We start from the raw sequence: 13,532 nt of genomic DNA, 5'->3' as shown, positions 1-13,532 counted from the left end.
GAGGATACAGGTGTATATAGGGGCAGCAGTGAGGATACAGGTGTATATAGGGGCGGCAGTGAGGATACAGGTGTATATAGGGGCGGCAGTGAGGATACAGGTGTATATAGGGGCGGCAGTGAGGATACAGGTGTATATAGGGGCGGCAGTGAGGGTACAGGTGTATATAGGGGCGGCAGTGAGGATACAGGTGTATATAGGGGCGGCAGTGAGGATACAGGTGTATATAGGGGCGGCAGTGAGGATACAGGTGTATATAGGGGAGACAGTGAGGGTACAGGTGTATATAGGGGCGGCAGTGAGGATACAGGTGTATATAGGGGCGGCAGTGAGGATACAGGTGTATATAGGGGCGGCAGTGAGGGTACAGGTGTATATAGGGGCGGCAGTGAGGATACAGGTGTATATAGGGGCGGCAGTGAGGGTACAGGTGTATATAGGGGCGGCAGTGAGGATACAGGTGTATATAGGGGCGGCAGTGAGGGTACAGGTGTATATAGGGGCGGCAGTGAGGATACAGGTGTATATAGGGGCGGCAGTGAGGATACAGGTGTATATAGGGGCAGCAGTGAGGATACAGGTGTATATAGGGGCGGCAGTGAGGATACAGGTGTATATAGGGGCGGCAGTGAGGGTACAGGTGTATATAGGGGCGGCAGTGAGGATACAGGTGTATATAGGGGCGGCAGTGAGGATACAGGTGTATATAGGGGCGGCAGTGAGGATACAGGTGTATATAGGGGCGGCAGTGAGGATACAGGTGTATATAGGGGCGGCAGTGAGGATACAGGTGTATATAGGGGCGGCAGTGAGGATACAGGTGTATATAGGGGCGGCAGTGAGGATACAGGTGTATATAGGGGCAGTAGTGAGGATACAGGTGTATATAGGGGCGGCAGTGAGGGTACAGGTGTATATAGGGGAGACAGTGAGGATACAGGTGTATATAGGGGCGGCAGTGAGGATACAGGTGTATATAGGGGCGGCAGTGAGGATACAGGTGTATATAGGGGCGGCAGTGAGGATACAGGTGTATATAGGGGCGGCAGTGAGGGTACAGGTGTATATAGGGGCAGTAGTGAGGATACAGGTGTATATAGGGGCGGCAGTGAGGGTACAGGTGTATATAGGGGCAGCAGTGAGGGTACAGGTGTATATAGGGGCGGCAGTGAGAATACAGGTGTATATAGGGGCGGCAGTGAAGATACAGGTGTATATAGGGGCGGCAGTGAGGATACAGGTGTATATAGGGGCAGCAGTGAGGGTACAGGTGTATATAGGGGCGGCAGTGAGGATACAGGTGTATATAGGGGCGGCAGTGAGGATACAGGTGTATATAGGGGCGGCAGTGAGGATACAGGTGTATATAGGGGCGGCAGTGAGGATACAGGTGTATATAGGGGCGGCAGTGAGGATACAGGTGTATATAGGGGCGGCAGTGAGGGTACAGGTGTATATAGGGGCAGTAGTGAGGATACAGGTGTATATAGGGGCGGCAGTGAGGGTACAGGTGTATATAGGGGCAGCAGTGAGGGTACAGGTGTATATAGGGGCAGTAGTGAGGATACAGGTGTATATAGGGGCGGCAGTGAAGATACAGGTGTATATAGGGGCGGCAGTGAGGGTACAGGTGTATATAGGGGCGGCAGTGAGGGTACAGGTGTATATAGGGGCGGCAGTGAGGGTACAGGTGTATATAGGGGCGGCAGTGAGGATACAGGTGTATATAGGGGCGGCAGTGAGGGTACAGGTGTATATAGGGGCAGCAGTGAGGATACAGGTGTATATAGGGGCGGCAGTGAGGATACAGGTGTATATAGGGGCGGCAGTGAGGATACAGGTGTATATAGGGGCAGCAGTGAGGATACAGGTGTATATAGGGGCGGCAGTGAGGATACAGGTGTATATAGGGGCAGCAGTGAGGATACAGGTGTATATAGGGGCGGCAGTGAGGGTACAGGTGTATATAGGGGCGGCAGTGAGGATACAGGTGTATATAGGGGCGGCAGTGAGGATACAGGTGTATATAGGGGCGGCAGTGAGGATACAGGGGTATATAGGGGCGGCAGTGAGGGTACAGGTGTATATAGGGGCGGCAGTGAGGGTACAGGTGTATATAGGGGCGGCAGTGAGGATACAGGTGTATATAGGGGCGGCAGTGAGGGTACAGGTGTATATAGGGGCGGCAGTGAGGATACAGGTGTATATAGGGGCGGCAGTGAGGATACAGGTGTATATAGGGGCGGCAGTGAGGATACAGGTGTATATAGGGGAGACAGTGAGGGTACAGGTGTAGTGGAGGGGTGACTGTATACTGGGGGTTCGCGTTCATAGGCAGGAAGGCTATGGTTTCTTGTTGCCAGGTAACAGGGAGGCGATGACCACTGGTTGCTAAGTAACTTGAGGACCTTAGATATTGAGCGCCACGTTATCCGAGGTCTTATAAAAATATGACTCCGCCTACAATGTTCATCCAATCAAGAATTCTCCTGGTCCCAGGCCTTTAGCACAGTAAACCAATCAGTAAAGAGGCGGCATTTATTTCCATGGTAACGACTGCCAGTCAGTATGAAGGGGCGTGGCCAAACCGGGATGTGGGCGGGGACTATCTTTTACACTTGAAGACCGGAGCTGATGGACCAGGTAATAAGGCCGCGCGGAGCCGGTGTGTGTGCGGGGGAAACGGCCCCGGAGCCGGTGTGTGCGGGGGGGAAACGGCCCCGGAGGCGGTGTGTGCGGGGGGGGAACGGCCCCGGAGCCGGTGTGTGCGGGGGGAAACGGCCCCGGAGCCGGTGTGTGCGGGGGGAAACGGCCCCGGAGGCGGTGTGTGCGGGGGGAAACGGCCCCGGAGGCGGTGTGTGCGGGGGGAAACGGCCCCGGAGCCGGTGTGTGCGGGGGGGAAACGGCCCCGGAGCCGGTGTGTGGGGGGGGGGAAACGGCCCCGGAGCCGGTGTGTGGGGGGGGGGAAACGGCCCCGGAGCCGGTGTGTGGGGGGGGGAAACGGCCCCGGAGCCGGTGTGTGGGGGGGGGAAACGGCCCCGGAGCCGGTGTGTGCGGGGGGGAAACGGCCCCGGAGGCGGTGTGTGCGGGGGGAAACGGCCCCGGAGGCGGTGTGTGCGGGGGGAAACGGCCCCGGAGGCGGTGTGTGCGGGGGGGAAACGGCCCCGGAGCCGGTGTGTGCGGGGGGGAAACGGCCCCGGAGCCGGTGTGTGCGGGGGGAAACGGCCCCGGAGGCGGTGTGTGCGGGGGGAAACGGCCCCGGAGGCGGTGTGTGCGGGGGAAACGGCCCCGGAGGCGGTGTGTGCGGGGGGAAACGGCCCCGGAGGCGGTGTGTGCGGGGGGAAACGGCCCCGGAGCCTGTGTGTGCGGGGGGAAACGGCCCCGGAGCCGGTGTGTGCGGGGGGAAACGGCCCCGGAGCCGGTGTGTGCGGGGGGAAACGGCCCCGGAGCCTGTGTGTGCGGGGGAAACGGCCCCGGAGCCGGTGTGTGCGGGGGGAAACGGCCCCGGAGCCGGTGTGTGCGGGGGGAAACGGCCCCGGAGCCTGTGTGTGCGGGGGAAACGGCCCCGGAGCCGGTGTGTGCGGGGGGAAACGGCCCCGGAGCCGGTGTGTGCGGGGGGAAACGGCCCCGGAGCCGGTGTGTGCGGGGGGAAACGGCCCCGGAGCCGGTGTGTGCGGGGGGGAACGGCCCCGGAGCCGGTGTGTGCGGGGGGGGGGGGGGAACGGCCCCGGAGCCGGTGTGTGCGGGGGGAAACGGCCCCGGAGCCGGTGTGTGCGGGGGGGAAACGGCCCCGGAGCCGGTGTGTGCGGGGGGGAACGGCCCCGGAGGCGGTGTGTGCGGGGGAAACGGCCCCGGAGCCGGTGTGTGCGGGGGGGAAACGGCCCCGGAGCCGGTGTGTGCGGGGGGGAAACGGCCCCGGAGCCGGTGTGTGCGGGGGGGGGGGGGGAACGGCCCCGGAGCCGGTGTGTGCGGGGGGGAACGGCCCCGGAGCCGGTGTGTGCGGGGGGGAACGGCCCCGGAGCCGGTGTGTGCGGGGGGGGGGGAAACGGCCCCGGAGCCGGTGTGTGCGGGGGGGGGGGGAACGGCCCCGGAGCCGGTGTGTGCGGGGGGAACGGCCCCGGAGCCGGTGTGTGCGGGGGGGAACGGCCCCGGAGCCGGTGTGTGCGGGGGGGGGGAAACGGCCCCGGAGCCGGTGTGTGCGGGGGGGGGGAAACGGCCCCGGAGCCGGTGTGTGCGGGGGGAACGGCCCCGGAGCCGGTGTGTGTGCGGGGGGGGAACGGCCCCGGAGCCGGTGTGTGCGGGGGGGGGGGGGGGAAACGGCCCCGGAGCCGGTGTGTGCGGGGGGGGGGGGGAAACGGCCCCGGAGCCTGTGTGTGCGGGGGGGGAAAGGGCCCCGGAGCCGGTGTGTGCGGGGGGAAACGGCCCCGGAGCCGGTGTGTGCGGGGGGGAAACGGCCCCGGAGCCGGTGTGTGCGGGGGAAACGGCCCCGGAGCCGGTGTGTGCGGGGGGAAACGGCCCCGGAGCCGGTGTGTGCGGGGGAAACGGCCCCGGAGCCTGTGTGTGCGGGGGAAACGGCCCCGGAGCCTGTGTGTGCGGGGGGAAACGGCCCCGGAGCCGGTGTGTGCGGGGGGGGAACGGCCCCGGAGCCGGTGTGTGCGGGGGGGAACGGCCCCGGAGCCGGTGTGTGCGGGGGGGGGGGAACGGCCCCGGAGCCGGTGTGTGCGGGGGGGGGGGGGAACGGCCCCGGAGCCGGTGTGTGCGGGGGGGGGGGAAACGGCCCCGGAGCCGGTGTGTGCGGGGGGGGGGAAACGGCCCCGGAGCCGGTGTGTGCGGGGGGGGGAAACGGCCCCGGAGCCGGTGTGTGCGGGGGGGGGGGAAACGGCCCCGGAGCCGGTGTGTGCGGGGGGGAACGGCCCCGGAGCCGGTGTGTGCGGGGGGGGGGGGGGGAAACGGCCCCGGAGCCTGTGTGTGCGGGGGGGGAAAGGGCCCCGGAGCCTGTGTGTGCGGGGGGGGAAAGGGCCCCGGAGCCGGTGTGTGCGGGGGGGAAACGGCCCCGGAGCCGGTGTGTGCGGGGGGAAACGGCCCCGGAGCCGGTGTGTGCGGGGGGGAAACGGCCCCGGAGCCGGTGTGTGCGGGGGGGAAACGGCCCCGGAGGCGGTGTGTGCGGGGGGGAAACGGCCCCGGAGGCGGTGTGTGCGGGGGGAAACGGCCCCGGAGGCGGTGTGTGCGGGGGAAACGGCCCCGGAGGCGGTGTGTGCGGGGGGAAACGGCCCCGGAGGCGGTGTGTGCGGGGGGGAAACGGCCCCGGAGGCGGTGTGTGCGCGGGGGGAAACGGCCCCGGAGGCGGTGTGTGTGCGGGGGGAAACGGCCCCGGAGGCGGTGTGTGCGGGGGGGAAACGGCCCCGGAGGGGCGGTGTGTGCGGGGGGGAAACGGCCCCGGAGGCGGTGTGTGCGGGGGGGAAACGGCCCCGGAGCCGGTGTGTGCGGGGGGGAAACGGCCCCGGAGCCGGTGTGTGCGGGGGGGAAACGGCCCCGGAGCCGGTGTGTGCGGGGGGGGGAAACGTCCCCGGAGCCGGTGTGTGCGGGGGGGGGAAACGTCCCCGGAGCCGGTGTGTGCGGGGGGGGGAAACGTCCCCGGAGCCGGTGTGTGCGGGGGGGGGAAAGGGCCCCGGAGCCGGTGTGTGCGGGGGGAAACGTCCCCGGAGCCGGTGTGTGCGGGGGGGGGAAACGTCCCCGGAGCCGGAGTGTGCGGGGGGGGGAAAGGGCCCCGGAGCCGGTGTGTGCGGGGGGAAAGGGCCCCGGAGCCGGTGTGTGCGGGGGGAAAACGGCCCCGGAGCCGGTGTGCTGCATGTCCCTCCCCCGTGGTGTCCGGTTGCAGTGTGGTGCTGCATGTCCTTGCTCTGTGGTGCTGCCGGTCCCTCCCCCCGTGGTGTCTGGCTGCTCTGTGATGCTGCATCTCCCTCCCCCCGTGTGTGTGCGGCTGCTCTGTGGTGCTGCATGTCCCTCCCCGTGGTGCCCGGCTGCACTGTGGTGCTGCATGTCCCTCCCCCGTGGTGCCCGGCTGCACTGTGGTGCTGCATGTCCCTCCCCCGTGGTGTCCGGCTGCTCTCTGGTGCTGCATGTCCCTCCCCCGTGGTGCCCGGCTGCTCTGTGGTGCTGCATGTCCCTCCCCGTGGTGTCCGGCTGCTCTGTGGTGCTGCATGTCCCTCCCCCGTGGTGTCCGGCTGCTCTGTGGTGCTGCATGTCCCTCCCCTGTGGCGTCCGGCTGCTCTCTGGTGCTGCATGTCCCTCCCCCGTGGTGCCCGGCTGCTCTGTGGTGCTGCATGTCCCTCCCCGTGGTGTCCGGGCTGCTCTGTGGTGCTGCATGTCCCTCCCCCGTGGTGTCCGGCTGCTCTGTGGTGCTGCATGTCCCTCCCCCGTGGCGTCCGGCTGCTCTGTGGTGCTGCATGTCCCTCCCCCCGTGGCGTCCGGCTGCTCTGTGGTGCTGCATGTCCCTCCCCCGTGGCGTCCGGCTGCTCTGTGGTGCTGCATGTCCCTCCCCCCGTGGCGTCCGGCTGCTCTGTGGTGCAGCATGTCCCTCCCCCGTGCCGTCCGGCTGCTCTGTGGTGCAGCATGTCCCTCCCCCGTGCCGTCCGGCTGCTCTGTGGTGCAGCATGTCCCTCCCCCGTGCCGTCCGGCTGCTCTGTGGTGCAGCATGTCCCTCCCCCCGTGCCGTCCGGCTGCTCTGTGGTGCAGCATGTCCCTCCCCCGTGCCGTCCGGCTGCTCTGTGGTGCAGCATGTCCCTCCCCCGTGCCGTCCGGCTGCTCTGTGGTGCAGCATGTCCCTCCCCCGTGCCGTCCGGCTGCTCTGTGGTGCAGCATGTCCCTCCCCCGTGCCGTCCGGCTGCTCTGTGGTGCAGCATGTCCCTCCCCCGTGCCGTCCGGCTGCTCTGTGGTGCAGCATGTCCCCTCCCCCGTGGCGTCCGGCTGCTCTGTGGTGCAGCATGTCCCTCCCCCGTGGCGTCCGGCTGCTCTGTGGTGCAGCATGTCCCTCCCCCGTGGCGTCTGGCTGCTCTGTGGTGCAGCATGTCCCTCCCCCCGTGGCGTCCGGCTGCTCTGTGGTGCAGCATGTCCCTCCCCCGTGGCGTCCGGCTGCTCTGTGGTGCAGCATGTCCCTCCCCCGTGGCGTCCGGCTGCTCTGTGGTGCAGCATGTCCCTCCCCTCGTGGCGTTCGGCTGCTCTGTGGTGCAGCATGTCCCTCCCCCCGTGGCGTCCGGCTGCTCTGTGGTGCAGCATGTCCCTCCCCCGTGGCGTCCGGCTGCTCTGTGGTGCAGCATGTCCCTCCCCCGTGGCGTCCGGCTGCTCTGTGGTGCAGCATGTCCCTCCCCCGTGGCGTCCGGCTGCTCTGTGGTGCTGCATGTCCCTCCCCCGTGGCGTCCGGCTGCTCTGTGGTGCTGCATGTCCCTCCCCCGTGGCGTCCGGCTGCTCTGTGGTGCTGCATGTCCCTCCCCCGTGGCGTCCGGCTGCTTTGTTGTGCTGCATGTCCCTCCCCCGTGGTGTCCGGCTGCTCTGTGGTGCTGCATGTCCCTCCCCCGTGGTGTCCGGCTGCTCTGTGGTGCTGCATGTCCCTCCCCCGTGGTGTCCGGCTGCTCTGTGGTGCTGCATGTCCCTCCCCCGTGGTGTCCGGCTGCTCTGTGGTGCTGCATGTCCCTCCCCCGTGGTGTCCGCTGCTCTGTGGTGCTGCATGTCCCTCCCCCGTGGTGTCCGGCTGCTCTGTGGTGCTGCATGTCCCTCCCCCGTGGTGTCCGGCTGCTCTGTGGTGCTGCATGTCCCTCCCCCGTGGTGTCCTGCTTCTCTGTGGTGCTGCATGTCCCTCCCCCCGTGGTGCCCGGCTGCCGTGTTTACCGTTGGGTGCAGTCATTTTCGGGGATGTTGCTCTCTCCAGATACGATGGTGGAGTTTGTGGGGCCGTCCTGCCCGTGTCCTGCTGTTCTGCTCTCTGGTTACAGTGGGCGCTGTGCCCATCGACACAGACAAGACCAAGGTGAATGTGGAGGCGGCAGATGAGGGGCAGAAGTCTCAGTCCTCTGTGAGTATGGTGTGGTGGTGGTACAGGGGCACAGGTGATCGGGCACGTGGCTGTGATGTGTGTCTCGTGGCAGGACACGGGGCTGTACTACGACCGGTATCTGCGGGAGGTGGTGGAAGTCCTGGAGACCGACCAACATTTCCGAGAGAAGATCCAGGCGGCGGACATAGAAGACATCAAGGTAGGAGGCTGCGTGTCCCCCGCCGGGGTGTGCCCGCACCCCGCTGTGCCTCGCTCGCTGCGGGCTGTATAATGGCTGCTGATCCTCCATCTCCGCAGAGCGGGAAGATTAGCAAAGAGCTGGACATGGTCGGCCATCACATCCGGACCAAGCTGGACGAACTGAAGAGGCAGGAGGTGGCGCGTCTGCGGATGCTGATTAAGGCCAAGCTCAGCGCCCCACAGAGTGCGTCATGGGGGACTCCGCAGAAAGCAGTCCCCCCATGTAGTTGTTACTTCCCCTTAAGATTTATACTTTTCCATGCCACAATTACCCTGCAGTGTTCACTCCGTCCTCAAAGCTTATTATGGGTAGCACAGGGGACAGGATCCTGTTCAATGGTGGCACAGCTCCCCTCCTCCCTGCATTGGTCACAGTACACCCGATCTCGCGCTGTTTCTTATGTTGGCCCCATTGGCCGTGCGCTCTTCTCCCCCTCCCCCCCCCTCCCCCTGCGCGCTCTTCTCCCCCCCCCTTCCCCCTGCGCGCTCTTCTCCCCCCCCCTTCCCCCTGCGCGCTCTTCTCCCCCCCCCCTTCCCCCTGCGCGCTCTTCTCCCCCCCCCTTACCCCTGCGCGCTCTTATCCCCCCCCCTTACCCCTGCGCGCTCTTCCCCCCCCCCCCTTACCCCTGCGCGCTCTTCCCCCCCCCCCCCTTCCCCCTGCGCGCTCTTCTCCCCCCCCCCCCTTCCCCCTGCGCGCTCTTCTCCCCCCCCCCCCCTTCCCCCTGCGCGCTCTTCTCCCCCCCCCTTCCCCCTGCGCGCTCTTCTCCCCCCCCCCTTACCCCTGCGCGCTCTTCTCCCCCCCCCTTACCCCTGCGCGCTCTTCTCCTCCCCCTTACCCCTGCGCGCTCTTCTCCTCCCCCCCCCCCCCCCCCCGCGCGCTCTTCTCCTCCCCCCCCCCCCGCGCGCTCTTCTCCTCCTCCCGCCCCCACCTGCGCTCCCCGGGGGGGGTAGATATTTGCTGTGAGGGCAGGCGGGGCATGTGAGCATGTGACCACGGGGCCCGGTTCTCATCATTCTGATGCTTCTTTCTCAGGTGCCGGCATCGATCGTCGCTCTCTGCTCCAGCAGTTCAATCACCTGAATCACATGAACCCCGACACGTTTGAGCCCCAAGACCTGGACCTGCTGATCAGAGCGGTGAGTGCGGGTGAGGGGCTGCAGACCTGAGGAAGGCCGGAAGCTGGAAATGCCACGTCCGGTCAGATACAGGAACCCAACTGAGCGACTCCACAAGACCTCCGGAACATACATGATCACCCTCCTCTGTAGAGAAGTATGGGGAATGATCCTCCCCCTTATGCCGCCGCCTCCTCCTGCTCCCCCCCCCTCCCCCCACTCCTCGTCATGTAGCCTCCTTTTCCCTGCCCCCTTCTCCTCGTCGTGCCTCCTCCTCCCCCCTTCTCCTCATCGTTCCTCCTCCTTTCCCCCCGCTCCTCGTTATACCGCTTCCTTTCCCCCCCTGCTCCTTGTCGTGCCGCCGCCGCCTCCTCCTTCCCTCACTGCTCGTTGTGCCACCTCCTTTTCCCTCCCCCTGCTCGTTGTGCCGCCTCCTCCTCCCCCCACTGATCGTTGTGCCGCCTCCTTTTCCCTCCCCCCTTCTCCTCGTCATGCCTCCTCCTCCTCCTCCTTTCCACCCACTCCTCGTTATACAGCTTCCTTTCCCCCCTGCTCCTTGTTGTGCCTCCTCCTCCTCCCCCCACTACTCGTTGTGCCGCCTCCTTTTCCCTCCCCCCTTCTCCTCGTTGTGCCTCCTCCTCTACCCCCTTCTCCTCGTTGTGCCTCCTCCTCCTACCCCCTTCTCCTCGTTGTGCCTCCTCCTCCTACCCCCTTCTCCTCCCCCGCTCCTCGTCGTGCCGCCGCCTCCTCCCTCCGCTCCTCGTTGTGCCGCCTCCTTTCCCCCCCGCTCCTCGTTGTGCCACCTCCTTCTCCTCCCCCTTCTCCTCGTCATGCCTCCCCCACCCCTGCTTCTTGTCATGCCGCCTTCTCCTCCCCACCCCCCCAATTTAGCAGATTCTTCCTGTGGGTGTTTCTGTGCTCCCTCTAGTGCATGGGTCCCCAACGCCAGTCCTCGAGGGCCGCCACCAGTGCATGTTTTCAGGATCTCCTTAGTATTGCACAGGTGATAATTTAATCACCTGCACAGTTGATGATTCCAACACCCATGCAATGCTAAGGAAATCCTGAAAACATGCACTGTTGGCGGCCCTCGAGGACTGGAGTTGGGGAACCCTGATCTAGTGGCCAGTTCTAGAAGTGAGTCCGGTTCTGGGCTTGTCAGTGAGACAGGTGCGGGGCCTGGCTCTAATTCCGGTGGGCCAATCATGTCCAGCCCTTGGTGTTTATAGGAAGGGATTCTGCCTCAGACTGACGCTGATGATATCGTGTCCTGTGTCCGTTTTTCCCCAGTGAACATGTCTTGATCTCCAGGTCCTCCTGTCATGTCGGCCGTGTGTCTGTGACCCGCCGGACACTTCTCCGGTGCTGTCTGCTGCAGCTTGTCTCTTTCTCTTGGAGGTCTCCAGTGCTGTCTGTAACAGTGTGTCCCTCCCCGACTTTGCTCATGGTGTAATAGAGTCCTGTCTCTCCTTGAATGTCCTGTATGTACTACTGTGTGGGGATTGTGGGGTTGTTTTCTTCTCAGCATGGGACTTCTCCAATCCACAACTTGGTAAACAAGAAAGAGCCAGGACTTCTAAAGTCCATTCATGTATGAAGTGTCCAGGCAGAGTTGGACTCTTCTGCCCACCTAAGGGGCTGATCCCAGGAGAGAAGAACAATGAGACCCATGTTAGTTCAGTAGTTGGGTCTCGGCTGGAGAAGGACTAGGATCTATTGCTGAGCTGGATCCTAGAGCCTGTGTATGGACTGTCACAGACTGGAGACAGTGGCCACGTGGGATTGTGGTTTTATTGTTCCCCCTGGTGAACTCAAGGAACTAATATAAGGACCATTGCCCTATTTTCCCTGGCATCGGAATACCAGGAGGTGCCTATGGATCTTTTGTTTTGTTGTGGACTCCTTGCAGACTTAAAGCACCAAACAAATATAAATTCTTAATCTTTGTGGTTCCAATAAAGCCCTTTGGATTGTCCTTGGTCTGGCGTCCCTCACTGCTCTGCTGCATACCCCTGGTTGGGCAGCGGTGGGATCAGAGCAGAAAGAATGGAGGACAACGGCCCATTAACATCTCGAATCAGAACCTCAGAGTACAAGAACTGGACTGTGGTGAGCCTACAAACAATGGCCCGTGAATTAGGAGTCGGCTACAAAGGACTCTCTAAGGAGCAACTAATTGAGGTATTGGAAAACGCTTGCCTGCAAGATGGCACCGAGGAACAATTTCCACAGCAAGGGGAGGAAAGACGGGAGCTGGAGGTAAATACCCAAAAAAGTCAGTGGATTGTGTGGTATGAGGAGTAGATGGCACTGCTTGGAGATGAGGCCACCATAGAAGATCAAGAGGGGAGGCCATTTGCAGACCTCAAGAGAGGGTAGCATTGCTGGAGAGGAGGTTTGCTGTGGAAGCAGCTAGAGGCTCCAGACGAACTGTAACCACAGCACCCACTATGAGGGAATTCTCCAGAGTGTCCCTCAAGGACTTTTAAGCCATGTAATGAGGCTGCTGGTGACATTGAGGGCTTCTTCCAGGACTTTGAGCATCAGTGCCGATTAATGGAAGTCCCAGAAAGAGAGCGAGAGAGAGTCAGACACTTGGTGGGCCTCTTGGAGGGTGGAGCTGCCGACGGCCTATAGAGCTATGGACCCTCAGTGGAATTGTGAGTATGGGGAGATAAAACAGACCATTCTAGAACATTATGCTGTGACCCCAGATATTTATAGGACTCAGTTCCGTACGTTAGCCTATGATGGGGAAGTGTCTTTCAAGATGTATGTCCACAGACTGAAACAAGTATGCCATCGCTGCTGGAGGGAGAGGGGGCCTTAACTTGGGAGACGTTCATCCAGGTCATCCTGAAAGAGCAGTTCTATGCCAGGTGCCCTGCGGAAATCAGGGAATGGGTGCGCGAGAGGAGACCAGAGACAGTGGAACAAGCTGCTGCTCTAGCTGATGAGCTTCTCACCATCAAGCCTCAATGGAAAAGGCAACTAGTCAGTGAGAATAAAACTACCAGCTCCCCAACACCAGTGGTCCCCGTGTCTTTTGGCCCTCAATGTTCACCGTCCCATTAGACTACCAACACACGGCAGACCCCGTGTGAATGTGCCTCCTACTACTCCTGCCTCCTCTTTGGGAGTACGACGTGGAGAAAGACTCATAGAACGTAGATGTTATGGATGAATGGGCAGCTGGGTCATCTGCAAGCTCACTATCCAGGTGCTCGGAGGCAAAACAGTTACAGACCCCCTTTGGCTGTCCATTATCTACAGACACCCTCAACAGCAGAAGAGCTGATTCACTCCCTGATGATTCGACAAAAGACTCTGATATGTTGACTTCCCTACCAGGAGTTTATGGGGTGCGAGCCACAGCCGCCCGTTCTTCTGATCTTCAGCATAAACATCTACAGGAGGTCGTGCCTGGATGGCCAAAACTTGTTGGCTTTCGTGACACTGGGGCTTTTCTCACCATCGCAGATCCCCGAGTAATTCAACCAGAAGCAATGCAAAAGGGACCAGGAATTGCCATTGAATTGGCTGGAGGTACTCAGAGATACCGTATTTTTCGGACTATAAGACGACCCTTGTTTTAGAGGAGGAAAAAATAGAAAAAAATAAAATTAAAGTAAAAGAATGTGGTCATGACACAGTTATTTTACTGCTGACAGTGTTACTGAGGTAATAATATCCCAAATTCTGTCCTCATATCCTCCATTCTGAGGTACCTTCCAGGTATATATGGCCCCCATCGTGGAATATGTATGTTCCCCATCATTATGTGTGTGTGATCCTCCAATCTGGATTGTGTGTGTATATAGTTAGTGTGTGTGTATATAATGTGTGTGTGTGTGTGTATATAGTTATATAGTGTGTGTGTGTGTGTGTGTGTGTATATAGTTATATAGTGTGTGTATATAATGTGTGTGTGTGTGTGTGTGTGTATATAGTTTATATAGTGTGTGTGTGTGTGTGTGTGTGGTGTGTGTGTGTGTATATAGTTATATAGTGTGTGTGTGTGTATATAGTTATATAGTGTGTGTGTGTGTGTGTATATAGTTATATAGTGTGTGTATATAATGTGTGTGTGTGTATAGTTATATAGTGTGTGTGTGTGTATATAGGT

The 13,532-nt window shown here is 62.1% G+C and overlaps 1 protein-coding gene across 1 annotated transcript in view; it reads left to right on the top strand.

The window, feature by feature from the left end:
• Window positions 1-2,564: 2,564 nt before the first annotated feature.
• The window catches only part of NUCB2 (nucleobindin 2), a 26,157-nt gene continuing 15,189 nt past the window's right edge, over window positions 2,565-13,532 (top strand). The window contains exons 1-5 of the mRNA XM_075332364.1: window positions 2,565-2,643; window positions 7,925-8,068; window positions 8,142-8,249; window positions 8,348-8,474; window positions 9,324-9,427. Of these exons, the coding sequence (XP_075188479.1) occupies window positions 2,635-2,643; window positions 7,925-8,068; window positions 8,142-8,249; window positions 8,348-8,474; window positions 9,324-9,427 (492 nt within the window). The 5' untranslated portion in view covers window positions 2,565-2,634. The remainder of the gene's footprint in view (window positions 2,644-7,924; window positions 8,069-8,141; window positions 8,250-8,347; window positions 8,475-9,323; window positions 9,428-13,532) is intronic.

The sequence above is a fragment of the Anomaloglossus baeobatrachus genome, unplaced genomic scaffold, assembly GCF_048569485.1.
Source record: "Anomaloglossus baeobatrachus isolate aAnoBae1 unplaced genomic scaffold, aAnoBae1.hap1 Scaffold_3084, whole genome shotgun sequence".
In the NCBI taxonomy this organism is placed as follows: Eukaryota; Metazoa; Chordata; class Amphibia; order Anura; family Aromobatidae; genus Anomaloglossus; species Anomaloglossus baeobatrachus.
Note: the sequence above shows the minus strand (reverse complement) of the source record. Positions and strands in the feature narration are given on the sequence as shown.